The sequence below is a fragment of the Oryza brachyantha genome, chromosome 7, assembly GCF_000231095.2.
Source record: "Oryza brachyantha chromosome 7, ObraRS2, whole genome shotgun sequence".
NCBI classification, from domain to species: domain Eukaryota; kingdom Viridiplantae; phylum Streptophyta; class Magnoliopsida; order Poales; family Poaceae; genus Oryza; species Oryza brachyantha.
In genome coordinates this window covers 14,890,573-14,918,367 of record NC_023169.2, presented here as the reverse complement: position 1 = coordinate 14,918,367, position 27,795 = coordinate 14,890,573, and the positions used below count along the sequence as shown (strand labels likewise).

General features: G+C 42.3%; 3 protein-coding genes across 4 annotated transcripts; all 3 read right to left on the bottom strand.

Annotated features, from left to right (window-relative positions):
• Positions 1-6,152: 6,152 nt before the first annotated feature.
• LOC102708731 (zinc finger protein ENHYDROUS-like) lies at positions 6,153-8,807 on the bottom strand. The gene is made up of 4 exons (XM_040526418.1): positions 8,438-8,807; positions 7,934-8,336; positions 7,498-7,811; positions 6,153-7,277 (listed from the first exon to the last, which is right to left on the bottom strand). Exons 1-4 carry the CDS (start codon positions 8,541-8,543, stop codon positions 6,280-6,282), a joined length of 1,821 nt encoding a protein of 606 aa, XP_040382352.1. The 5' UTR covers positions 8,544-8,807; the 3' UTR covers positions 6,153-6,279.
• Positions 8,808-15,407: 6,600 nt separating this feature from the next.
• LOC102716429 lies at positions 15,408-23,604 on the bottom strand. 2 transcript variants are annotated; one of them, XM_006657822.3, is made up of 16 exons: positions 23,314-23,604; positions 22,151-22,365; positions 21,788-21,924; positions 21,588-21,698; positions 21,398-21,499; positions 20,455-20,563; positions 20,165-20,365; positions 19,786-19,954; positions 19,625-19,706; positions 19,340-19,433; positions 18,566-18,662; positions 18,122-18,215; positions 17,302-17,374; positions 16,443-16,616; positions 16,177-16,299; positions 15,408-15,758 (listed from the first exon to the last, which is right to left on the bottom strand). In XM_006657822.3, exons 1-16 carry the CDS (start codon positions 23,342-23,344, stop codon positions 15,597-15,599), a joined length of 1,974 nt encoding a protein of 657 aa, XP_006657885.1. In that variant the 5' UTR covers positions 23,345-23,604; the 3' UTR covers positions 15,408-15,596. The 2 variants fall into 2 exon arrangements, with proteins under 2 accessions (XP_006657885.1, XP_006657886.1); XM_006657823.3 differs by lacking the exon at positions 23,314-23,604 and having other exon boundaries at positions 21,588-21,648; positions 22,151-22,356.
• A 310-nt stretch (positions 23,605-23,914) lies between these two features.
• LOC102716145 (ruvB-like 2) lies at positions 23,915-27,734 on the bottom strand. Its single transcript, XM_006657821.3, has 2 exons — positions 26,808-27,734; positions 23,915-24,961 (listed from the first exon to the last, which is right to left on the bottom strand). Exons 1-2 carry the CDS (start codon positions 27,593-27,595, stop codon positions 24,316-24,318), a joined length of 1,434 nt encoding a protein of 477 aa, XP_006657884.3. The 5' UTR covers positions 27,596-27,734; the 3' UTR covers positions 23,915-24,315.
• Positions 27,735-27,795: the final 61 nt, after the last annotated feature.

The following is a 27,795-nucleotide window of genomic DNA, read 5'->3' as shown; positions in this document are numbered from 1 at the left end:
GCAGCTAATTAATTGTCTGGGGCTCTGGGCTACTTTGAACCCAAAAATAACATTGGCCAGCTTTGCTTCTTTTTAAGGTGCAGGCTACATGGGCCATCTCCTGGGAGAAGTTTAAGCCTGTGGGCTCCAAGGTCCAGGTGATGAGGTGAAGATGCCAATGCATTACTACTTCAGGACGATTTGAAACGTTATTGTAAAACTGTTACTAGAAAATTACAAAAATCTCATTAGAATTGTCATTCGAGTGGTACCCTTACAATTTAGAAAAAACCGATGGCAAATTAAAAAAACCTAGTTCTTTAACATAAATTAAAAAATTAAGATAACTTAATACATTAATGTAATATTACAAATTAATTCTTGTTATGACAAACTTCAGTACATCATTTTCATTTTTTTATGTGCCTAAAGCATACATTTTAAATTACTTTTAGGTTAGAATCAGCTCATATTTGACTATACACATTTGAAAACGACTTGTTTTTTAAGACCTGGGAGAGTATCAAGCAATACAAGAAAGCAGAGAGGTTGGATATTCAGAGTGAGCCGGTGACGCGATCGGGAGGACGAGGTGAAGAACTGAATATTCAGGCTCTGGTGTTTAGATTGAGAAAATTTTTGGGAGAAGTGCCACGTCAAATGTTTGACAGGATGTCGGAAGGGGTTTTCGGACACGAATGAAAAAACGAATTTCACGGCTAGCCTAGAAACGCGAGACGAATCTTTTGAGCCTAATTAATCCGTCATTAGCATATATTGGTTACTGTAGCACTTATAGCTAATCATGGACTAATTAGGCTTAAAATATTCGTCTCAAGATTTCTTCCATAACTGTATAATTAGTTTTTTGGTTCATCTATATTTAATGTTTTATTTAGGTGTCTAAAAATTTAATGTGATGTTTTTGAAAAAAAATTTGGAACTAAACAAGGCCTCAGCGTATCAGAAACCCCACACCAAATCGCAGTCACTGCTCAGCGGAAGGGATGAGATGACGAACTGGATAAGATGTGCGAAGTGGATTGCTGAGCAATGGCCATCCATGCAGAAGGAACGGCATTCAGACACAATCACGATCAGATGTTCAGATGTAGCTACAGTACATGTGCTCTTGGTTTGCTTGTTTATACGTTCCAGCATGCGTGTTGTCAGCTATATCGGATTTTTAATACTGGGCCATCGTACTTATTTCTAGATAAGATGGCGATATTAGTTCATGTCAACCTCATTAACTCCGGCATCTGATCGGCAAGACAGCAACGCTGTACTCCCTCCATTTCAGATTTTTTTTTTGTTTTTTTGAGAAGTGTATTTTTATCCGATCTTTATATCCACTCGGATATATGCAGCCATTTTTTTTTATTTCGAGAACTTTAGAAACTTAGCCCAAGTAGGGAACTTAGTCCCTCAAATACCTAATTTAAAATTCATGTTCCTATGAAGATTTGATTCCAAGACATTGGGTGCTACTCAATTCACTGCAATCATTAGACTACATGCTCTCCGTTTTAGATTATAAGACTTTTTAGTTTTGTTTAAATTCATCCATGTATCTATGTATATGCTTTGTATATATGTCTAGATTCATTTGCATATAAATAAATCTAGATAATACCTGAAAGTCTTATAATATGAAGCAGAGGGAATAAAAATGAGAACGGATCTGCGTCGAGTTTGCTATGACAAGCCTGTGTTCCTGAATGCACAAGAAGTTCATAATGCATGGGGGTACACAACATCTAAGATAAGAATATGATACCTTTCAGCTTTATTTAGTTAAAATTAGTATCGAGATACTGAAACAGCATGGCTACGTCGCTGTTGACGTGGTATCAAGTCCCCTTCGATTTTGACAGCAAGAACCGCTGTTCGCAGTAGATCATAAAGCCTGAAACTTTTTCAGAAGCAAGCTAGCTATGATGATTAGATTACTAGTTTGTAGTCTTGGAGATGCTTAGCAAATCTACAAGGTGACATGGGGTAATTGCAAACCACAGAAATACAGCCTGCTGATAATGACTAAGAAAGCAATTTTTTTAAGGAACTAAGAATACTGTAGTACTTTTGGCCATTGCCGTGTACACCCAGTTCGCATTTGAATTTCAGCTGATTAGTACAAATAGCTAACCATCCGTGCTTAAGTTTATTTACATTACGTTATCTAATTTCGTGACATGTTCTATTTTATATTTTTTAAGATAAACAAAAGCTTTAGCAAACCCAATAAATTACATCATAATTGTCTTGAGAAATTTCCAACATCTCGACAGCTAGGATGCACAGAGCCGACTCATTCACATAACGAAAGATAAAACATAAATTGATTATAAAAATACTTAATGATCATTAACCATCACCTATATCCCTTGATTAAAAAAAACCCGTTGACCACCCTGTGCAACTACTGACGCGTTGCAATCAACCGGCCTTGCAAACCAGTTTTTTGTAGAATAACCCTTGTGCGAAGCCAATAGGTAAGGAAAAAAAATCCAACAAAGAAGATTATATCATTGTTAATATAAAACTATAGTACTCTTGCGTAATCAAAGTACTATAGTATTCTTGTATAATCAGAGTATCGCCTCTGGACTCTGGCAAGAGGCTTCATATTTTTTATGTAACCCACAACCAAGTAACCAACTTCCAAGCATACGATTTACAGTAGGTGGTGAAGGTCTTGTTGGGGGAGTTTCTCCCAGCTATAGCTTTTTTCAAAAGCTGCTTCCGTTAGAAGCTGCTCTAAACGGTCCACAGCTTCTGAGAATCGGTAATTACAGATTTTGGAAAATGAACTAAGAATCCAGAAGCTGGGTTTAGGAGCTTTTTCATATTCTCAGAAGCTGGCTCCCAAGCAGCAGCTTTTTAGAATCTAAAACTCCCCCAAACAGGCCCGAAGATAGCCCTACAAATATACAAGGCGGTAAGAGGGAGTAATATTTTGGGGTGTTTGATGGAATAAGCCAAATGACATATTTATAAATAAAAATAATTTGTGAATAAAATTTTTACATACATGTTTTTAGCAAAATAAAAGTAACAACTTAAAAAATAAACTATAATAAAAAATATCATAAGCTTAACTCTAAATTTAAGATTGTAAATTTAAATTTTAGCTTATGAACAAAAGCAGACGTGAAGAGACGAGGGCGGCGTTAGAAAAGGGCTCTGACAAAAGCAACAGCTGACACTTCGTTTTATTTTATGTAATAGCTTAATTTGGTATGACTATCACCTTTTTAACAACGCATTTGTTAATACAAAGTTATAACATGACATAAGTCTTTTGTGCAAAACTACTGATGTTGTTTTCTTACGTGACAGTCTTGAACATGTAAAGTGATGTTTGAACGGTACACGAGTATATACATCGATTTTACTCCACACATGCTAGCTATACGTGGCAAGGGTTTCCTCCCTGAATTTTTTCTTTCACCAAACTTTGGACAAGTGATGTGATGAATCATAGTTTCTGCAATCTGCCGATGTTAACTTTTCAGTTGTGCATGTGACAGATTACACAGTGTTCATCCTGTCAGACAAACAATGAAACAAACCTGTAGGTCTCTGTACTACCAGTCCCAGTAAAATCTCGACACGTTCGTTCTCTCCTTTTTTCCTTTCCAGAGAACGTTGACATGTTCAGTGGATACAACACCGAACTCTGCCACAACGTATACTATCCACCAGTTTGCAACTGTAGGACAAGACTACAGGAAATGATGAATAATCAAAAGAATGCCCGATAGACAAACATATATTCAGCTCGAAATATCTCGTCTTGGATATGTTTGGAGAGAGTACTTTATGAGCTTTTGTATGAATTTACGGCCTTTCTTTTTTACTTCTGGGTATTTATAAATCAAAATATAATTTTTTAATATTAAATTTGGAGTAGATTTTAATATTTTTTTCATCGTGTTTTATTTTGCTGTCGATAAGAGTACATGTATAATAGTTTTATTTATAAATTATTTTTTGTTTACAAATATTTTATTTTGGTTTTTCTCTCGAGAAGCCAAACAATGACCTCAATAGATTGGATGTATGAAAATCATATTAGTAAGATCTATCTTGAAAAGAAAGTACTTTCACAAAATATAATTTTATTAGGATTTGCATATATTTTACAAAGTTAATACCTTTATCACAAAAAAAGACTTCATTTTTTTCATATCTCACATATACTCCCTCTGTCTCAAATTAACTTTATTTTTCACCCATCACACATATACCAATAAAAAATAAAAAGACTACAATACCCTTCACGTTGTCAAATCTAAATATAATTATCATCTACTTTATCTATTTTCAAATACATTTATCCTTACTTTCACGAACTCCAATGCAATAATTACTCAAAAATAAACTTATTTTGGATAAGTTAAAATACACAAAAATGATCTTATTTTGGGATTGTGGTAGTACTCAATATATTCCAAAATAAATCAACTTCTAATGTTTAAACTTTGCCCAAAATAAGTCAATTATTATATTTTTACCTGCTATCGATATACTAATCCGGAAATTTTATCTATTTAACATACCTTACATATGCACCAACTAATACTATTTTTGCACGAACAAGTAGTATTTTAGTATCTTCTCCTTACAAATGTTTTGTATTGAGATTTTAGGAATCCATTTTTTGGGATGGAGAGAGTACCGATACGAAGACAAAAAAGCGGGAATGATCTCCACTTTAGCAAACTTCACTGTAATTATTCCCTATTTAACAAACTTCAATGCATTTATACCTCACTTTTGCAATCTCCATTATAAACTCCGGTGCATTGATTGTTTTAAAGATGAAGACTATATGTGATAGAGAGTACACTACAAAATGAAGTTATTTTTTGGAGGGATGAAGTAGTGGTTAAGGTTGGATCTTCAAATTGGGTTGATCGATTGGAGGGATGTCCCACCAAAACCTAATTCCTAGCGTCCCAAGGAGAATTTAAAGATAATAACATAGGGCCAAAATACTCCCTCAAGAAAATAATATTGATGTAGGTAAGGGGCATTAAAGTTATAAAATATTTAGTAAGAGTTTGCATACCAAGGGTATGTAAGAATATAGATATTGTTTTATTTTAGGAGAAATTTTGAACTCTACGGGGATTTATGTAGGAATGTAGAAAAATTCCCTATTCCTAAGGCTCTATAGGTTGTTTGGAACACATAAAATTTGAGTTTAAATCACCTCCAGAACAGAAGAAAAACTTGGTTTGAATTGGAAATTTTGCCAGTTTCTCCTCACTTCAAAATGTGTTTGTTCAAGACATACTGCGATGCTAGTGGTCCGGTCAATGGTCATCTCCACCTGTTTGTTGTAGTTGTACTGTTTATATTCGAGGAAAGGGACAGGATAATGGAGGATATTAGGATGTGATTCTATTCTTGAGGTAGGCGTGCCTAGATCCAAAAAATATCTGTGTCATTAGCCGTAGATATCTTTAGTTCCAGACATAGCGCTAGCTCCTACTAGATCTCTGTCTTCTCTTTGGAATCAGGAACACTTGTGTCTGAGCATCCAAAAACCTGCTAGAGATGTTACCCCAGTAACACTGTCCTAAGCTGCTAGCAAAACAAGTGTCATTGTCACGGGTGAGGAACTGAGGATCCAGCTCTGCCGTCCGACCAGTGGCTGTAAACATGATCAGAAACATGCATGAGATGGGTTATTGACCTTCGCCTATTTTCTTACTCATATACACAGTCGTGGAAAAGCATTTGACTGATCAGTATAGAGCATAATACAGAACATAGTAACATAATAATAAAAGGCAGTGAAGAGCTCGTCGGTAAACATCACAAATGGTCATCCAATCACAGAACGCAGGGTAAAAAGTAGTAGTAGTAGTAGTTGTAAAAGACCACAAAAGTAGTTTTTTCGGCAAGGATATTGACCCTCCCTGCTGATAGCAACAGCACAGAAATCTTGCTCATGTCAACCTCACTGTCCCAATCTCACCTTATCTTTTCCGAAACAATCTCGCATTCGCACCACAAGTCTCTCAGTTAAGATAACAGCAACTACTTACTGCCCATGTTACCTTCATACAGTTGAAAGGAACAGGACCAGCAAAGGTCAAGTTCCAATGACCAGATTTTTCTCTATAACAATAGCCTTTAATAATCTAGACAGAAAGGCAGGAGAGAAAGCACGGATGTATTTACAAGTCTGCATCTTACATTGTTCTAGGGCTCTACCAATACGGGGGCTGAAAGAATGATACTCCTAGCCAGAGCACAAAACCCAAGGTTACAAAAAAGAAAACCTCACAGGATTGTGTGGCCGTTGGTCTTTCTCTTGGCCTCCTCCCATGGAGCGGGCGCCTGTGCAGACCCCATATCCAGCTCTCCTCCAACCATCAATGCCGGGAGGCCACCATTGGCAGTGGAGCCACCCATGGTCCCTCCAATGCCAAGCCCAAGGAAGTCCAGAGTAGCAGGCTTGGGACCGTACAGTGTTGATGGTCCCATCATCAAGTCCGGCAACACTGAATTCCCACTGTCATACGTGAGACCAAGGCCAAGACCGCCAGATAGCATCGGCCCAGGCTCCATTTCCATTTGCTGATTGCTCCTATGGTGCCACTGTTGTACACTGTTATCGGTGAACATTCTGTGTGGCAGCTTGGTTGGCGGTGCATTATCCATGAACCTCCCTTGAGGCGGCTGAGATGGTGTGGTGTTGCCAGTGAACCTCCCTTGAGATAGCTTGGATGGGGGGGACGATGAGGTGGAAGGGGCAAGTCCAAACTCCTTCAAGAAAGATGAGCTTGATTGCGAAGCACCAACCTCAGCAGCCTTCTGCAGGAGAGCGGTCGCGGACATGTGCGGTGCTGGAGGTGGAGCAAAGGAGCAAGGGTCACTTGCATTTGTCTGAGGGAATAGAGAAGACGGCGCACCAATCGCAAGGCAGAGGAATGTGGGATCAACACCGATAAGATCACGAAGGGATCTACTCTGGGGAGTGCTGCTTGTTGTGACCGATGCAAACAGACCAGCAAACGTGCTAGTTGTTGTAGCTGGAGCGATAGAATTGGTAACACTGCTTCCCGTGCCGCAACTGGTGCTGCTGCCATCTGTTCCAATGGCCTCTGAGGGCGAGGGAAGGAAACAAGGCAGCATCGGAGTGTCGTTATCCAGAAGGTTTGAGTCCTCCAGTTCAGCGTCTTTGAATCGATCCACTTCATGAAAGCAAGTGTCTTCACCTCGATCGTCTTCCACCTCTTGCTTGGCGATCACGGTTGTCTCAGCAACCACCTCTTGCTCTGCAAACGGATAGACCAGAACAAGACAGAACATGTCACTCCTCATTGATCAGCTAATTGATCAAATGACCAACCGAATTGGGAAAGAAACAAGGCACATGTATGCTTTCTTGTTACAGTAGTAAGATTGACTAAATGAGCTCCAATTTGCCATAAATCTCATCTAGTCTATCTATGGGCAATATGACAAACAAACAACCAAAGCATGAAAGAAGCATACCATCCGCATTTGGTACCACAGCCACCACCGGTTGCTGATGCTCCTGTAGTATCGGAGGCGGCGGTGATGGAGCACACTGCTGCGGCGCCTCCACCACCGGCTGGCTGTGCGGCGATTCATCGACCTCAGCCACAGGAGAATCCTCATTCTCCTCTAGCTCCTTCTTCTCTTCCTCCTCCTTATCCTTGTCCGCATTCTCCTCGGCCTCCAACTCAGGCGGGCGAGGTGACGGCGGCGCTGGCACGGCGAGCACCCTGCCGGTCTCCTCCACGAGGGCGCCACAGAAGGCGCGATGCGTCACGAAGCTGTCCCTCCTGAACCCGACCCAGCACACCGGCCAATGAATCAAAGCAAGAACACGAAATTTTTTTTTTTGTTGTTGCTGCCCCCAAGGGACCATTGGGAGTTGGGGGGGAAAGGGAAGCTGGAAGGTTACCTGGTGAAGAGGGTGCCGCAGTCGCAGCGGTACTCGCGGGTGCCGCAGGTCTTGGAGTGAGCCTTGAGGTCGGCCTGGACGGCGTAGCGCTTGCCGCAGCGCTGGCAGGCCCAGCGCTTCTCGCCGTGCTTGCGGCAGAAGTGCTTCTTGATGCCGGTGAGGTCGCCGAGGGCGCGGGTGGGGGCGTGGTGGACGCAGTTGGGCTCGGGGCAGACGTACACCCTGCGGCGCGGCGGCGCCGCCCCGGGGCCGCGCTGCCGCAGCCGCCACGGCAGGTTGTGACCGCGGCGGTGCAGCTGCAGGTTCTGGTCACGCTGGAACCCCTTCCCGCACACCTCGCACACGAACCGGTTCGTCGCCAGCAGCGTCCCCGGCGACAGCGCGATCACCTCCGCCTCCGGATCTGCCCAAACAAACCACACCCCACCCCGCGCGTCAGAGCATCCAAACCACGGCGGCGAGCAGACCCCCCACCAAAACCCAGAAGCAAGCCCGCTCTCTCACCTGGCGTCCCGGGGAGGTTCCTCTTCTTCTTCACCGGCGCCTGCTCCACCACCACCTGCCCCGGCTGCGGTTCCGCGGCCTCCGTCCCCGTCGGATTGGGCGGCATCTCCTCTCGATCCGCCGCCGTCACCACAGCTCCTCCCCCTCCTCCTCCCCCGCAGCTCCCCCCCTCCCCCGGAGAACTGGCTACTGCCCGGCTGCGCGGCGGCGGGCGGAGGACGGGCGAAGTGGGGAGAAAAAAAAAACTTTTTCTCTCTCCCCCCGCTCGCTCTCTTCTTTCCTTTCCCCCTTTGCTTCTCTCTCTCTCTCTCTCTCTCTCTCCAATTTTCGCTGCCTTTCTATTGGGGGAGGTGCGGTGGGAGTCAGAGAGGCATCGGGATGATGAGGCCGAGGGGAGGCCAGGCCACACCCCGCCCCACCCCACCCCCGCACTGTGGGGGTCACTCCCCTGTGTGTCCTCCTGGTGCCAATCCGGCACGTTGGCTTTCCGTTCCGCGGTGGGTAGCGCCCCCTCCCCCGCCGTCCGATCGCCCGCCATGATTCGTGCGCACGTGCCCCCCTCTCTCTCCCTCTCTGCCACGCCTTTTTGTTGTTTTTTTCTCTTTTTTTGCCGCTCTTTCTACGTATAATAACACTCGAAATTAGTAGTACTACGTAGTACGTATGCTAACCAAAAAAAATACTTGCGCCGCGCCGCGAGAGAGCGAACGGGAGAGCGCCGCCGCGTAGAGGGGAGGGAGGGGGGGCAAGTGGGCAAACACGAGCCACGGCGCAGCGGTTGGATTGGATCTCCCGCGGCCGGGAGGGGGAGTTGATGATAAGGCCGGCCGCGGGGCGGGCGGAAAAGGCAGCGGCTGGCGGCTGGCCCCAGCCAGCCAGCCAGCCAAATGGACGGCCGGACGGCTTCTGATCGACTTGTATCATCACGCGACGTCGCCGTTATCCACCCAGCCACGCCACGGGCCACCGGCGCCAGCCCGCCCCGCCGCGGGGACGGACCCGACGGGTGGCGCAGCGGCCGGCGTGGGGTGAGCCCTCTCTCGTGCCGTGCGAAGTCGGCGAGACGGGGGGCGGGCGTGTGGTGTGTCCGTGAAGCAGCTCGCGGCGCGGGGGGAGTTGAGTTGACACGGTGGTAATAGACTAATAAAACTAAAGCAAACGAAAAATTTTAGATATCATATAAGACGTTTGGCTGAACGTTGGAAGGGGTCTTTGGACAGGAATGAAAAAACGAAGTTCACAGCTTGCCTGAAAACCGCTACACGCATCTTTAAAGCCTAATTAATTCGCCATCAGCGTACGTAGGTTACTGTAGCACTTATGGCTAATCACGTACTAATTAGGCTCGAAAGATTCATTCTACGATTTCTCAGGTAACTATATAGTTAGTTTTTCGTTTTATCTATGTTTAACATTTTATTTAAATGTCTAAATATTTGATGTGATGTTTATGATAAGAAAATTTGGAAAGTAAATAGGGCAAGCTCGTGGCTTCCCGGGACGGGGGCTGGAGCGGGAACTGGTTTCGCCGCGGAAAACGAGTTTCTTTCTTCACTGTTTGTTGACGTGTCATCGGTGTTGTGGTTGGGAACCTGGTATGGCTTGGAGAAAAAATCGTAGGGGGGGTTCTGTTTCTCTGTGCCAGGTCTGGTTTTGGTTTTGGTTTTGGCTCGGCCCCGTGAGAACGGTTTACTTTGGGGGTGTGCAGTGCAGAACACGTCGCTGGTGAGGCTGATGAGAGTACCGTGGGGGGTCCCGTGTAGACCCGCGTCTTATATTGTGCTGGATCTATCACGGCGTACGGAAGGAGAGCGCGGTAAGCAACGACGATTGCCAGCTGGGATGTGGACATGGATGGGGGGTGTGGTTATGGTAACCATCTTCCCTCTCATTTTTCTCTCTTTCTTTTTTTTTAATAGTGTTTTCTAGTTAGGGATCTGGAGGTTTTTTTTCTTTATTCATTGTTTTGTAGTCATGTTCTTTTTTTCCGGTGCTGTGTTACCTTTTTATAATGGATAATCAACACATAGAGTCTAGCATCACGTTATCGTACTAATGTCACGTCAAATGGTAAATTTAAGATAACAATAAAGGTAGATGGTTATAGGTTTTTGCCCGGGATGAATGTTGATAATATTGCATCCGGTTCATTCATAGAACTCGTTACATTTAAGTAGTGTTTGCCAGTGATCAATTAATTATTTTTTGTAGTTAACGTTAATTTATAGTAGATGCTGCAGCGACGACCCTAGACAGCCGTTTGACCCCCGGGAGGTACATCTGCCGCTGCATTTAAGAACAAAGATAATATGAGTACTAGTTAACACACCGAACATTGCTACAAAGAATTGCATAAAACAAAATCAACATTTAGAAATATGATATGCAAAATTAAATACACACTGTAGCAATCATACATATTAATTGTTGAGTTTCTTGATAGCGTGGCTTCACGCATGTGCTTCTTTATGGGAGTAAATGTTTAGTTGGTTTTTATTACTACTGTATAAAGAGGGATGATTTGGCGTTGAGGGTAAATTCTTAGAACATCTTCGTTAAGAGATTAGAGGAGGGGATTGAGATTGCATCGAGTGTGTCTGCCACAAAATGTATCATGTATGAGTGCCTCTTATGCCAAGGTATTTTTGCCTATCCAACAAGATGAGGTTGTCAGACTGTTGCCTCTTCGTGCACTTTTTCCAAATCATGTATATGTCTAGGGGCACGAATAAACACATGTAACCATCAAAAACCATTTCCAGGTGGTTCTTGATATGTTGGTAGCTTTGATTAGGATCTCATTAAATCTGTGCAAATTTCCAAATTGTTGTCTCTTCACGCCCTTTTTCTAATCCGTAACTTTTTACAAGGTGACATGTACCTATGAACCCCAAACAAACACTTGAAACATCAAAAACTGTTTCCACGTGGCCCTTGGAACAAAGTAGGCTTTAATTGGGAACTACTTGAATAAATGGAAGTTATCAAACTTTTGCTTCTTCGCGCCATTTTAAAAATCATTATGACTTTTTATGGAGCAATGGATGTCCAGGGGAGATTATTTGGCTTTTTCATATAAAAATTAAATGAGATATTTGCAATTATTCTTAGCGATCTAAAAGTTCATGCTGTAAAATAAACTACGGTAAAAAAAACCTAAAATCAACTCAAAATTTAAGGTTAAAAATTATTTGTCTATAAGCATAAACATAAGATAAATGATAGGGTGCTGGTGTAGGACTCGACCAAATACCTATCGCCATCAACAAAACCGTTTCCACATGGGCCTTGACAAAGCGGGTAATTTTACTTTCTCATGCCGAAAGAAACAGGGCCTTAGAATCTCCTTCAATCACTGGCATATCTAATTTTCATTTCTCACGCTCTCTGTGCCATTCTTTTATAATTTATGGTTTCTTATTGCAAAGAGATGCTTTGTCTCCTGGGTCCTGATAGACCAGCTACAAAATTGTCTCCACATAGCCTTTGATAAAATAACATCTACTCAAGTCAATGTAAGTTGCAAATTCATCTCTTCACACCCTTTATCAGACCGCCATTTTATTGTGCAAAGATATGCATCTCTCTTTATCCCTAACATGACACCTGTAAGTATTCATAACAGTTTCCATATGGTCCTTGATACATTGGAACTTGGCTCATACAAATACAAGTAGATTTTTCCCCTTCTTTTCTGAACCTTATATGTCACATTGCATTCTATTATTTTTCCATACAAAACTTAATAATTCTTGTATGCAACTAAACAAAAAACATGTTGCTATCTTATAACACCAATGCCCTTCAATGCACCATGACACAACTACCACTAGAACTATGCATGTTTTCTCTCTATGTGTGTATGTTTTTTTGGGAAATGGGTAAACAACAAACCCCACGACGCCGAATCAAGATCCACTGCAGCTACAACAACGTGAATTTGGACTTTTAACATTGGATCAAAATGAACGGTTCAGATCGAGTGCTACATGGATGGTACAATGCCTGAAACATTGTGGCTTTAGTATTTTGGCAATGTTCACAATATTTTTTAACTGCTCCACTCGTATGAACAGTGTCTATCTGCTGTAATGCAGATGATCTGGACTGCATGATGCCCTCATCGCTGCCCGCCGGCTCCATACACACATTTTAATGCTTCAATCTCTTTTATACTCTTGTCATCCTTACGAGAGCTTCTTACTCCGAGACTTGGCTAGAGCGCTGCTATGGACCACCACCATCGACTCCATCACTGGCTAGTAAGCAGGAATCCTAGTCATTTGGCAATTCATACATCTAAAGAGAAGGAACAAAGGTTATCTTTCCGCTTTTGCTTATAAGTCAAAATTTTTAAAATTTCAACCTTAAATTTAGAATTAATTTTAGGTTTTTTTTATCATAGTTTATTTTTCGGTATTTATTTTTAGATCGCTAAAAACATGTATATAAAAATTTTATACATAAATTATTTTTATTTATAAATATGTCGTTTGGTTTTTTCCTCTAGAAAAGTGAAATAATGACCCTGTTGTTTATTCATTTTGTAGCTCATTTAATATCATGTACTCGTGTAGATGGTGGACTACCAATAGTGGCAAATGAGGACAAAAAAGGCTCAGTAGTATATAAGTCAATGCTTGTTTTCAATGGCATATATAAGGAGATTTGAAAATTTTAGATTCTAAAATATTCTTCTCTGATATAAAAAAAACCAAAATACCGCCTCTCAAGGGAAGAAGTGCAGAATCCTTTTGTGTACACCGGTGGGCCTCAAGATGCAATGCTCCTAGTCCTAGGGGTGGGTCATGGAGAAACTGGATAAGACGGACAGAGTATAGGCAAGAAAAATGGATTTTCCTTACGATTATACTCCAGTTCATTGATTAATCTGGCTTTTCCTGTCCTTGAATTTTCTTTTTCTGTGTACCATCGCCTTCTAAAAATAAAAAACTTCCACGCGTGCCTTTTATAACTAGACATGTAAGTACCAAAATTGAGACTCATAATAACATGATGGTGATGATGATGATGCGGTAAAAAGGTTACACACTTCCATCTTGGTCCATGGTACTACTTTGCATGGTTGGATGGTCGGTTATTTTCTTTCTTGTTTTCTAAATTCTAGCCCTCGCACACTCCTACAGCGTCACGTACCCGTTCTGCCCGTGGTCCTCTCCACGAAAATCTTTTCTGTTCCTCGTGTGGGGGTGAGTGTTGTGTTGCCGTTGCCTGGTTGCCACGAGAGGATAAAAAGGTGGCTATAGCCAATGGGAATTATTGGGTGAAAAGTCCCAATCTGCCCGTTTGTAACGCTAAAAACTTCATGACAAGTACTAACAAAAGTTGCATCAGAGCCACCAAGGCAACTGTACATTTGAGGGTAGCTGTATTATTAATTGAGAAAAAGAAAGTTAGGAGTAGATCTTAACTCTCTCTAATACTACGACGTATTTTTTTTTCAGGTCAGGGGGGGTGTATTAAAAAAAAAATCAGCTCCGAAACAAAAGGGGAAGGATAAATGCTACCGCCAAGCAGAAGGAGACACATGGAGCATATGCAGCATTTCAATCATTCAGTGGAGGCGATCATTGTGCCCCTTGGGAGTCATTTTCAGGCAACGAAAAACATAAGCAACATTCGGAGCAGAGCTACCGGCACCTGTAAATCATACACTGATACGGGTTTAGTGAGAGGAGCAAACTGTCGCACTTGCACATGCCCAAATCATTTCAATGTCACGGGTTTCTCCAAATCCTTCGAGTCGTACCGCGTTCAAGAGAGCTAGTTTGGCTTACCACTGCGTTATACGAAACTGTATCGACATAGTCTGCATTCTTTTGCTAGATTTTTTTCTCGGCTTTTAAACACACGCATAACAAATTATTAAATTGTATTTTCTTTTATATATATAGGCTTCCTCTATATATATATATATATATATATATATATATATATATATAAAAGTTGATCATCTTATATTTCTAAAGTATATGTTAAACCTTTCCGTGATTAATTTCATTATTTATGTAATTAAACAATTATCACAAAATCAGATATTTTTTTAATTTTCAGGTAAAAAGGCGCAGCCATACCCTTCGTCAGTTTGGTTGGACCATGGTAAAACTGACTCTTGACTGAGCAGAAACTTCAAATCCGAGCAGCAGCAGCAGGCCAAACGCCCGTGAAGACTAGACTAGACTTCAGCCTGGGCTACCGACCAGAGTAGCGTTGCTCAGTGAGATCAGGCAATCATAGAATGGCCGTGCAGCCACCATTCCAAGCCCTCATTCTTGATCTCCTGGATCAGCTGGAGATTGGAAATTGAAATATGCTTGTACTGTAATCTCCCAAGATTGCGTTCTGAATGAAGCCATTGCTCCAGTAGCTGCTAATGGTCTACGACTTATACCTGAATTATACAAGCATACCTGCATCCAATACATTGGCTGTCCAGTACGCAGTACGCTATCAGCTGGTCAATGGTAGCATATTTTTATGTTAAAAAAACATAAAGGCAAAAGGAGTGTCTCCGGTAACCGGATGAAAATTTTGGATTAACGTCTGCGCGAAGGCAGCATGTTGTGATTCTTGACCTGAAAAGACCAGACCAATCACTATAAACATGTAATAGCATCACATATGTCGGCTGGGTCTGATTGGTTGTTCTTCTTGAAGCTTCTGAGGTATGAATAAGGCAAGGAGTAGGGACAATGGAGGTGTCGGAGATCTTTCGGAATTACTACGGGGTTCATGACAATGACCTTCCACTTGTGCTGTAAGCGGACTCCTTTTTCTGGATTGCAACCTGTGATAAATTCCTTAAGGATAACATATAATAGCTAGATCCTGAAATAGCCATGGTGACATCCACATCAGGCGATAAAGCTACCAGATTCTGAAGGGACGGGGCACCATAATGTCCCTTCTGAAATAAGAATTGACACCGTGAGAGCCGAATAAAATATAATTCGTGTGCTGCAGCCGCACGCTGGCAGCATCATAGGTACCGTGGAATGGAGTGAACAGGTGAGCGTGAAACGGAGCTTTGATGCGTTCATCAATAAGTATTTGATGCTAAGTTCCAGTACATGAGAGATCATATGTACAACAACAGGAGGGGTGCTACAGTGGAACGCCAGAAGTTGATAGCTCTGCCCTAAGACCTGCAAGTGCGGTATACCTCACCACGCATCACATCAATTGGTCCATGATCAAGTGCATAACGATCTGGCCCGAGATACACGCCTGTCTTCTCAAGGAGAGCTAAACCTTCCTCCCTGCCGTACCTCGAGGAATAAAGCTTCAGGTACTCGATGTCCTGCGTTACAAGATAAGGAACAACTCTGAGCAGAGTCAACTGTAAGAAATTGTTTACTGATGGAGGGTTTCAGAATTTGTACTATCCACAGCCGAGAATTGTGGCTCTTGTAACCAAAATTAACAACTAGAAGGCTGGATGTTTCATTTGGCATGCAATTTTCCAATTGTCATTGACTTCAGTTTATAATAATATGATGTGTAGACCAGAGGCAATGGAATTCAAATACAAAGCTTAAGTGATTCAGCGACGAAGCTTATTTTCAGAATAAATGCTTAGCGTCTAATTTCAATCTGAACAGTTCTAACTTAACAAACATATAATAGCATTGTGGCCAAACATCTTTGATACACAGGCTGGATTTATTCCCATTACCATTATTAAAAAAAAACAAATAGTAGCTTGCGAAAAAGATCACCTGCATGCCACTGAGAATGCGCTCTAGCCTAGTGGACGCAACTGGTTCATGTGAGGCAGAAAACACTTCACCAGGATAGAACAGAACCCCATCGCCAGGAGGAAGACCACGTCGGAAACAAATCTTCAGCCACACCAAGTATAACAATCAGATGAGCAAATGGATGCAGATTGTAGAGCGCAAATACTACAAATCAGGAAACAAAACAATCCTTCATAGATTAATGGTATCGTGTTGTACCAATAGTTCCCAATGCCACGCCATACCTCTGCGCTTGGAATCATAGCCTTCTCGTAGCAGTTTGTACCCCAGTAAAGGAATCCTGTTCCACCTTCCTTCCACACTCTCCACATCACTGCCCTGTGCTGGGTTCCACGCATCCCAAGGTGCCAGTTTGGTTGAGGATCAGAAGGCCCCATACACACATATGTCCACCATTCCTAGATAGGATTGAAATTACTTCATCAATATAAAAGACTATAAACTATAAAGGACTATATATATGCATGTCCAACAGTAAATGGATGGTGCACCAGAGAACAGTACTGTTTACATAGAGAGCCCACTGACCATTTTTATAAGGCGTGGGTGCTATTCAAGATTCAAAATTTCAAACATTGTAACTTTTTACACAAACTTAGTCTCATTATTATTATATGTAGGTGTAGCTATATAGAAATGGTAGCACTGGATTTGTGATTGAAAATCTTTTCGTTTGATTTTCCCATTTTGGGTAGTTATTAGGAAATAACAATATATGTGATGGGAACAATAATCGTAGTTCAATAAAATATTGTGTCGAGTCAAATTGATCCTTAAGAAAAGTGAAAAGAGAGGGTAGCAGGAATACAGACACAATGCTTCATAAGATTACGATTACAAAACCTGGTGCGTTGTCACCCAACTAATATATTTTTAATTCTGACTAATACTAATCTTAGACCAAAATACCAACAGATAACAAATTAGCATTATTCGGAAAAGAAATGCTCTAAATCATGAGCTCTTTTAAGCATGGCAACATCCACACAACAACTTAAAGCACAAACTCAATGCAAGTACAGATTCTGTAGAAACAAAATGAATGTTGTCCATAATATATAAAGGAACATGATTTGCTCATACTTCACCAAGATCAGGTCGTAGTTCAGCAACAATATCCTTCACTAAGTCCTCTCTTGTGCCAAAAACCCATTCACTGTATAAAAAGAACAATAGATCAGTTGGAAATACTAGATCTGATATTGAACAATGTATGGCATTAATTTTATGCACCGAGCTACCAATACTTCTACTAATCTCCATGGGGCATATCCAAATCCACATAGTGCCAAATATTCCCATCATGTATCAAAGTTTCTATCAAATTGACAATGCCGTGTCATCACAATGTCAGTGCCTTGTGAGCATGGACAAGAATTATCTCAGACTGGCATTGATAATCGTATGTCTTGTATATGTTACAAACTCGGATTAATTTCTAATCTTTTGCATTTGATACATAACCTAGCTCTGAATTGTATGACGAGAATGCAAGAAACAGACCAACACAGTAAAACTTACAAGTTTTGAACCTTGTGTATTTTCTGTGTAGAACAAAGCACTATAACTCCACCATTTTAGCATCAGTATAGAGCAGCTATCGGAGTGAGTCCACAAATGGGTACTCACTGACCCATAGTTCAACAAAAAGAACCCTAATTTTCTTCCTTGCTAGTGAAAAGGTGCATATCTTGTTAAACTAGTGCAGGTCAATGGGTACCCATGGATTAGCTCAATCCCATTCCTAGTATAGATCTATGTTGTTGTATGTGTTTTCTTGGAAAATTTATGACCATAGCATTCTATGAAACATGCGTACATGTTGTAACCTAGAGATATGAACAACATGCCCAAATATTTTAGCAGTTCAAAACAAACAAGAAATACCAGCAGGAATGCAAACCTTGTGCAAAATATCTGCGTATGTGGGCGTAGAACATTTGGAACTTTCGCAAAGGCCTCAAATGTAGAAGGAACCAGTTCGGAGCCACTTGGACCTGCATGAGCCATTCATATTACAAAAAGGATTTATGGTTAAACGAAACTCTAAGATTTGCCAAGGTGATCAGCTTCCATAACCATAGGTATATAAATGTTACCCTGACTTGAAGAAAACCTAGGACCAAACAGGTTGGTAGGAGATTTTTGCATCATAAGCAGATAATCATATGGTTATTCCATACAAAATAAAGAAAAAAACCATACCTAACTGCTAGACAATGAAAGAGGATATTTTATGGCACACCAATGATCAATCTAAATACATATTACTTACAAATTCAAGTATGGAAGCATGTATTTTAACACGCAGTGTTGTCACTAAGGGAGATTAGATTGTCTTACTCACCACAATAATAAGTTGTCAAAATACGCACATCAGATGCATAAGTATGTAACTCATTAGAGATGCTGCGAATTACATCATACTGTTCCATATTCAATGGCTGAACAAAATAAAAATAACTGTTAGATGATCATGAGGTAAGTCTTCTTTAATACTGAAATGAACAGGGTTTATGTTAAAGAGTGGCCCAAAGAGTACCCACAGGTTGGTCCATACCCATCCCTATGTTCTACAGAGCACACAAGTAGCTGTTTTAGTTATTGAGCAGTGCATGCGCTGGTGGTCTCATTATTACCATGCTCACTATTACATGTATCTACAAAATTCTTGCATGTTACAGGTGCTGTTACACTTGCTGGATCGCCAGTTTATGTGTATTTATGATATAAGAATATATTGGACATTTCCATGTATGATATAACACTGCATGTAGATGCTGGTAACATGAGAAGTTTGACATGCTCCGTACCACTATGCTGTTCTTGGTATGCCACATCAGGCAGGATTATATTACAACAGAAGTTGCCCTCATCCATTAGGACAAAAATAACTAAACATCAGTAAGAATTAGCCATCCTTTTCTATTCAACATTAGATGTCTAGTTAAATCTGATGATCAAAGACTGTTACTGTTACTCATATCATAGCCATAATGTAGTAGATCTAGGCAGGTCATAATGAAACCTAAAAAAATGATATGGCATCATAAGGCACAATACAACCATGGAGACACTTGCATTTTGTGTTGTGGAGCCATGTAACTGAGCAATGACACACCTCATCCCACAGATAGAAGTAAGATTTCGACCAATGAGTCTCCGATTTTAGGATTTCAACCTCTCTTCGCAGGGAATTTTTCGCAGCATCAGTGCTATTGTGAATAAAAAAAGGAGCCAAGTTATTTTTTTACAACATACGCCCTCAGTCCCAGGATAAAAAACAACTTCCGGGTTTGAATCTGGAGTAGTGTATGTCCCTATTCAAACCCAGAAATTCGTTTTTCTGGGATGGAGGGAGTATATAGCAAACTGTTATAGAACTTGGCAGGAATTTGAGCAATACCTTGATAGGATAGGTGCGTATGGTACAGCATATGCTGCTAATCTTGGATCAGAGTAATATTCTTTCGCCTTTGGATGATCAGCTAAAATAATAATAAACAAGTGAGAAAAAACCACACTTCCATAGCAGCACATTCTTTTACCAATAAACTGAAGTGTTACCAGGCCAAGGGCACGTGTATGCTAGAATGCGCATGCTATCTCCCCATCTGCAGAAAAATGGACTGATTCTGTATTGGAGGAGCCACCTGAAGTGATGATCAAGTGCATCATACCAACTTTCGGTACCATGCTCCAAACAAAACCGATCTTCAATCACGGTTTCAGATATCTTAGTATAGTCAAAGAACAAATCCATACAAGTACAGTAAAAAAGCAAATTCATGGTAACTACAAAGCAAGGCCAGTATGGATAATTTAGTCAAAAATTCCTAACTGTATGTCTAGAAAGTATGTGCTGCACACCACAAGCATATTGAATCCTTATTATATCTTAAATTATCAGAACATAAGAGATTGAAAGAGAATATTGACAGGATACGCCAAAAACAGCAGGTAGAGAAGGTGTCAGTGGGAGAGTAAAATCCCAAACGGTAAGGCTTAACTTCAAGCGAACTGCCACATTGTTCATAACATCTTCATCCATCATATCTCCTAATCCATTATTCTCCTGGCAGTCCTGGAATGATGGAAGAGCTAACATCCTCCTCAGCGTGGTTGAAGCAGATGTAAGTCTTTGCACCTAAAAGTTGTAGAATTGTTACATAGGAATATTTGATATAAGTATATAACATGGCATGTCCCTACTAATATAGCATCAGAGTAAAATACCATTTCCTCTGATGATGAGAAGTCTCTGGGTTCAGTGATGTCAATGCAACTTCTTAATTCTTTATAAAGTTGGTATCTCTCAGATTTTGTCAAGGACTCTCCTCTAGACCTGCCACCATAGTTAAAGACCAATGGCAGTCAACCAGAGATGAACATATGGCTACAAATAAAACTAGGAATAAAACAAAAATGTCACATGAACAGTTGTGAGTTGTGACCACTTGCAAGGATCAGAGTGGACACTAGGCAGGCGTCCTGAATATCCATATTTGTTACTTAAGCTGTCTTGTTTCAAGATGAGATAAAGCTTACTACCCATGTTTTACAATATAAGACTTTCTAGCATTGTCTAGATTCATATTGATGCTAATGAATATAGACATATACATGAACAATACACATTGATCAATAAATCAATCTAGACATAGACGAAACGTCTTACAATATGAAACGGAGGGGAGTACTGTCTAATATAAAATGATTGTTTCATAAACCAAGACACCTCTAAATTTTGTGAACTATTTAAAAATATATAAGAAGAACATTACATTAGTAATTCGCTCACACTAGACTCCAAATTTAGCAGGTCATGTGATACAGTAACACAGAAAGTTCAATGTCCTCGGGAAATAAAAGAGTCTCAGATTTCATAGATACAGAAGGACATAGAAATATAGAACCTCTGATTATTACATATTTTTCATGGGTACGTGCATATAAAACATTGGTCTTTAACTCTTTATACAGTGGTGTACATTGCTTCGAATACTTCCTGTGTGCTATAATAAATCCACTATACACAAAGTATGCAATACAAGCACTGGTGTCAGTACTAAAATCTGATGTTCTATTCATGACCATACAATGCTGATCAGATTATACTATCGCTTGTGACAGAAGCACTGAACCAACTTAAAGCATCAAGCAGCATAGTCAAGCTTACTCTGCTTCTGCCCTCACAGCAGTAATAAATATTTCACCCTCATATAGACCAGGCTGTTGTCCGCAAGGAACATTTAGTGAGACCCATATTGCACTTGTCTCTCTGTAGAAAAAAAAAGTAAATTAGCAATTATGAAAGAGAAAATGTTGATGCGAGTGAATCATAGTTATCTAAATCACAGAGGCAATACCCTGGAAGTAGGTTTATTTGTGGATTCAGTGGATCAAGTGGCACAAGAGCATCTGGTACACCTAACATAGGCACCACACGTCGCAAGGTTACAGATTGACCGATCACTAACCTGGTACAGCACTGTTATAATCATGCAATGTAGAAGTACACAAATGAAGGTATCTCTCAAAGAATGAACTCAGACTTAAATAAACAAACCTGTCTCCAGTGGAAGAGCAAAGATCAGTGCACTGAACCTGCACAGATCCTGCAATACCTGAAGTGGCCCATGATACCTTTGGACGTAAAGCAATTTGGAAGCTTTCCCTTTCATTCCTTGCTGCCAAAAGGTTAACCTAAACGAAAATAACTTTTAAATATTTTTGGAATTGATTGTGATTGATATGATAAAATCATGCATACAACAGCCTATCACAAGTAAACGCTGGAAGAAAAAAAAGACACTGCATGTCTGATGGAACAGAGAAATGGTATGGCCCTGAAACATTATGCATGCTGAAGCGTCAAAGCAAGAGAGTTCTTGCTCTTCTAGCAGTGCTAATAAATGCATGTATAACTTACATGTTCCAGAGGTCGAGGTGCTTCTTGCTGGCTAACATTTGCTGTGCTGGGCATAGACCATACGTGCAATAGATCTGCTGAGTGTACCTTTGTAGGGTCAATTGCACCATTACCTAAACTCGACCCCTGTAAACCTCCATCCACCCATCCATAACTAGTCCCTCCTCCAGCAACACCTTCCACAGGTGGTACAGAACTGTTCTGCGACTTACCTCCTGTGATCAGAAGAAGGAAAAGGATTTAAGTCACATAGTTGAACTTAAGCTCCAAGACTCCATTATCTCTTTTCTATGCCAATCAAAAACTCAAAAACCCAGATATAAATAAAATATTTCTCTCTGGATACAACAAATCTGTATATTAATTGTTATCAACCAGAGATTCTAAGATGTCAAGGGCTTTTCCACTCAAGCTACATAATGCCTGGGATTCACAAACATCCCTGATTGGCTGATTCTTCTAGCATGACTAACTTCTTTTTTCGCAACTTTGCAAGTACGTCTTCTTATGCACTTTCCTACACCTGTTCCATCATCCCATGTGTGTGGATGCGGCTGTGAGGCAGACGCAGTCACACTGCAGAAACTACATGACAAGTCGCTCTCCTTAGCTCAAAACTGAAACCAGGAATGGGCTCAACCAATTCCACCGATGAAGAGATTGAGCTGTTGAGCATCTCCATCCAAGCACTCTGCACTTAAAAAAGTTTTCCACCACTGAATAGCCAGACCAAAACTCTCAGAAACCTACGAAGTTTGATTGCCAAATACTGTAACAGTCTCCTATTCCACCGATGACCGATTAACCTCCTACAAGCAAAGGGCGAGCAGACTCGCCACATTGACACAGAGAACTGCAAAAACGCAGCCTCAACTGGAGCTCCGGGCGGCAGCAGAATCCAGCACCAGCCAGACCTCACCCACGACAAGCGCACCTACATCCCACCTGCCCCCCCGCCGCACAACCCGAGCGAGCGAGAGCAACACTACCGCTCAGCATCGCCCCACTACGCACAAGCAGCTCAGTCGAAAAATGGGCAGAGGGGTGAGCCGGGAGGATCCAATTGGAACCCACTTCAGGCGATCGGGCAGTTCCGGACGGCAATCCAGTTCGATCGGGCCGGGCGGCCACACGAGCGGGGGAAAAAGGCAACGAGCACGCACCTGCAGCGGAGTTGGACTGGTCGGATTCCATGGCCACCGCCGGCTGCGGCTGCGGAGAGTGATCGATCGAGGGCAGCGGCGAGGGGAGCAGCGTTGGGAGTGGGAGAGGAAGGAGAGGAGAGGATGATGAGGTGGGGGGAGGAGAAAGGGAGGCGGTTTCCGCTGCGGCCCAAGTCCCGAGACGCCCCCGACCTCCCCCCACACGGGACCTCACCTCCACCTCCTCGCCTCCCGCGGGGGCCGCACTGGTGGGGAAGGTGTCGGCGTCGCGCGCCGCAGGATCTCACGGTGATCAACCGGGCGCGCGCGTGTTGGTGTTGCCGCGTGGTTTCTGCACGGTGGCAGCGAGGAAAAAATGATTTTTTGGAGGACGGAGGAAATCGCGGAGGCGCCGACGTGTTCCCGTCTCCAGAAAACTCACACGGTTCGAGTGTTCGGTTTGGCCCAGTATTCCTTTGATCTCACATGCGCGTACTATGAAAGTCGTGTATGATTTTGGCCTGGACAAACGTTGTGAGTACAGTGTACAGCTAGAAGAACACAAGTCGACACGCGGCTGCGCGTCGCACGGGTACCTGCTGAATACCTGTTAGTGATTATTTGACCTTTTAACAAAAATGTAGGAGACGGCCCAGACTGCAGTTTGTGACACAAAGTGAACATTGAACAACATAGCTTGGTGCTTACCTCGTTACCTAGGCTGGCCTATTGAACTGATTGCGATGTCGTTACTCATTAGTAACCAAGATATTACCACAACAGTACACATACTGTAGTGCAACAAAGAAATTACGAACCACTGCTCTCAAACGAAATGAAACGAGACAAGATACATTCAATTGTGAAATCTAGCTACAAAACTAACATAGCCCACTGCATCCACAATACCACAAAGCAATGCTTGGGTAACTCATATTAAGCTTAACACTATTCATCTAGAGGAGAAATAAGTAGCCATAGTGAGCCGTAAAACCAACCAGGTTTGTCTGTAACAGTATCCGTCTATGACTGCATGGCATCGTCCCCATCTGCTTCCCCTGGCACCTCATTGAACATGTACTGGCTCTGATACTCCATCAAGTACTGTGTCGATCTCTTGACGTCCAGGAATAGCTGGTAGACCCGGCTTATATCCTCCATCTCCACAATCTTACCCTTGCGTTTCTGGCAAGATAGCGCAGCCGAAGTGATCAGGTGGATCGCATACCTCAGGGAGGTCTCCACTCCAATCTTTGTGAGCAAAACCTTGGCATCTGCAGACATTTCCACGTCTTCTTCGTCACACCTGATGTCTAAGATCTTCCGGATATCATCCTCTGTGTAAGGCTGTGTCGTGATGATTAAGAGCCGATCAAGGAAATCAGGTGGTATACCATGTGGTGATCGGTAGTTTGTTCCACGTATGGACGTGATCCCTCGATTTGTTGCAACGACTAGGATTGGAGCCATGTCATTTTCCAGTGCACGGTTTAGGAAGGAGAAGCATTCAATATCTAGCATGTGGACTTCATCAATAAAAAGGACTCCAGGCACAATCTCAGCCTTCCCTTCCTCTCTCCATTCAGCAACTTTTGTATCAATCTGCTCCCGAACCTCTGCACGAATTTCACCAGTGTCACCAGTGAAAAGTGCAAGAAAACCCTGTGTCCTGGACAGCAATAACAAAAAAACAAAAACAAAAATGAGATCGTGAAAAAATAGGATCACTTAAATTTTTAAAGTAGATAGAAAACCACATCTAAACGCCAATAAAATGTGTCTAATGACCTAAAAGACTACCATGCAGTTATAAGGAAAAGTTTGGTGATTAAAAAATGAAATGTTCAGAAAGATTCCAACCAAAGAATTCTATTTAAAACAAATCAGATAGGTGTTTGGTTGAGAAAAGGCCATAGCAAGAGAGAGAGAACATGATCGTAATCACAATCAGGTCATGATGCCAGACTAGTTGAAGCATATTCATGTACCTTGTCTTGGAACATGGTTTGTTTATGTGCACATAATAATTACTAAGATGTACCAAAGTACTAATAGGCTTGCCTAATTTTCATCAGGCTATGCTTTCACTTGGGAATCCCTGCAACAAGCTCAAGCAACATCGTGCAGGTCCTTGATTCCAAAGGACTTACAGAAGGTTGCTCTCTATTGTTGTTTCTCTATGGGCCTAAAGAAAAACTAGATCCAATTTGAGCAGCTAAAGTTTATTTCAGCTCCAAGCCCAATATGCCAAGTAAACCATATTTTCTTAGTCATTCTTTTGGGCTTATAAGGCTTACTAGCCATGCACAAAACAAGACAGATCAAAAATGCATGATTAATTGGGTATTATATAAAGTTGAAAATTGGATTTATTGATTTTCTGAAGAAATTTTACTATATTTTTTCACAAAAAATGAGCCGTTTAGCAGTTTGGAAAGCATGCACACAGAAGAGGGTGTGTTAGCTTAGGTTCAATCAGCCCCAAAAAAACACTGCCTTAGTATTGACCAATTGTGTAGATGTGTCACTTGGTAGGGACAACCTGATCCAGCTAGGGCTGACCATATCCAGTTTAACTGATTTTTGTCAACCCTGCCTTTTACATGTCTGCACGATGAATGAATGAGGAGACTAGGTGCAACGCAGTCGCTGCAACACTATGGGTAGCAATGGTCCATTCTGCCAGTTTTGCCAATACAGGGAATACTCACCCCTTTGTCCAAGTTCAGCATCATTCAATAGGATTTGGGTGGGGCGAAGCATGGGGTGAAAGGGTCCTACAGTAAGCAGGGACTCCCATGCAAAGAGCATATTCAGTGCAACTAGGCAACATTAGTCAACCTCAATTTTATTTATGTAATTCTCATCACTGCACATACACATAATACACAAATTATCTTCAGCAGGCTCAAGAGCAAAATGTAAGGTAGTCCTTAATGTGTTTTGGAGCGACAAGTGATCCGTTGTTCAGCTAGTAAGTGCTTGCAAACGTTAGAACAGAGGTTCCAAGACTGAAAGAGAAATTTTGATGGCTAAGTTATCACATTAGTAACAAACAAACAAGCAAGCTTGCACACAGCTCCAGGGTAACCGGATAGAAATTGAAATACTTAAGGTGGATTCGTTATAATAGATTTTTTTTTCTCACTGGGCAAATAGAATTTTAGTAATATGTGATAACAAGTCACTAATTTAACCAATTTCAGATAAATTAATACTCAAGTAAATGACCTCCATGTCCCTATTTATTTACCTTTGTGGTAATGGGAATATGTGAAATAATTGTCCGCGCCCCTATTTACTCGGGTTTTTTCCTTTTAAGTTCCAAAGTAGTCACTTATTTTGGAACATATTTTCCTATCAAAATGTTTACTTATTTTGGGACGGAGGGAGTATATAGTAATGTACCAATGTAAATTCCTTTGTCAGAGCTGTCAAGGTATGAGATATTGCTTGAATGCATGTGCATCTACTCTAGTTATGGACGAATTTTTGGGAAGGTAATGTGAAGTTACCGGCTATTGATGACATCAATTTCATGTAAGGTGACGCAATGCACGACCTCCTTGCGCTTCTGGAGCTCACCCTCAGGGCACTTCACGAACTTGGTGTGAGGGCCAACAGCATCGTAATCCCGCGACCTCCCAATTGAGCGGCCAAGCTTGGTCACCTTCCCAGAGGCCTTGTCAAGTGCAACCACATCCCCGCTCTGGACCTTCTCTTTCCCCAGGGCCTCAATCATCTTGCCGCCGAGCTCATACACCGTCTCCATGTCCGTCGTCTTTAGCGTGAGCCGCCCAGTCTTCCCAGCCGCGACAACACCAGAAGGCGCGGAGCTGCCGCTGGCAACTGCCGCTGAGACAGGGCGGTCAATTGAGATTTCAACGACCTCACCCTCGATTATCTCCGCCTCCTCCTTGATGCGGACGCCGATAGAGCGGCGAAAGGCCTGGGTGAGTGCCTCGGTCTTGGAGAGGTCGAGGGAAAAGAGCTCGGATGCGGCGACGGAGGCGAAGGGCGTCTCGGCGCCGAGGGACTTGGCGATGCCCATGGCGAGGGCGGTCTTCCCGGTGCCGGGCTGCCCGGCGATGAGCACGGCGCGGCCGGCGATATTCCCCTGGCGGATGAGCTGCAGGATGAGCCCGGCGGCGCGGCGCGCGGGGAGCTGCCCGACCATCCCCTCCGAGACGTCGCGGGCCTCGAGCGAGGAGTCCAGGCCCAGCCCCCGGATGTGGGAGTGCGCGCCGATGCGCTCGATCCGAGTCAGGTCGCGGCTCTCCGACAGCCCCTTCAGCTCCGCCATGGCCACCACTCGCCGCCGCCGCTGAGGTGCTTTTCGCTTCTCAAGAGCAAAGGAGAGGAGGAGAAGGTTTAAGGCGGGGGAGGGGCGAACGAGCTCTAGGGTTTTGCCCCCCAGGAGAAGCGGGTTTGGATAGGATGAAATATACGAAGGCGAAGACGAAGGGGAAATGACAATGTCCTTAAGGGAAATGTAATGGGCCG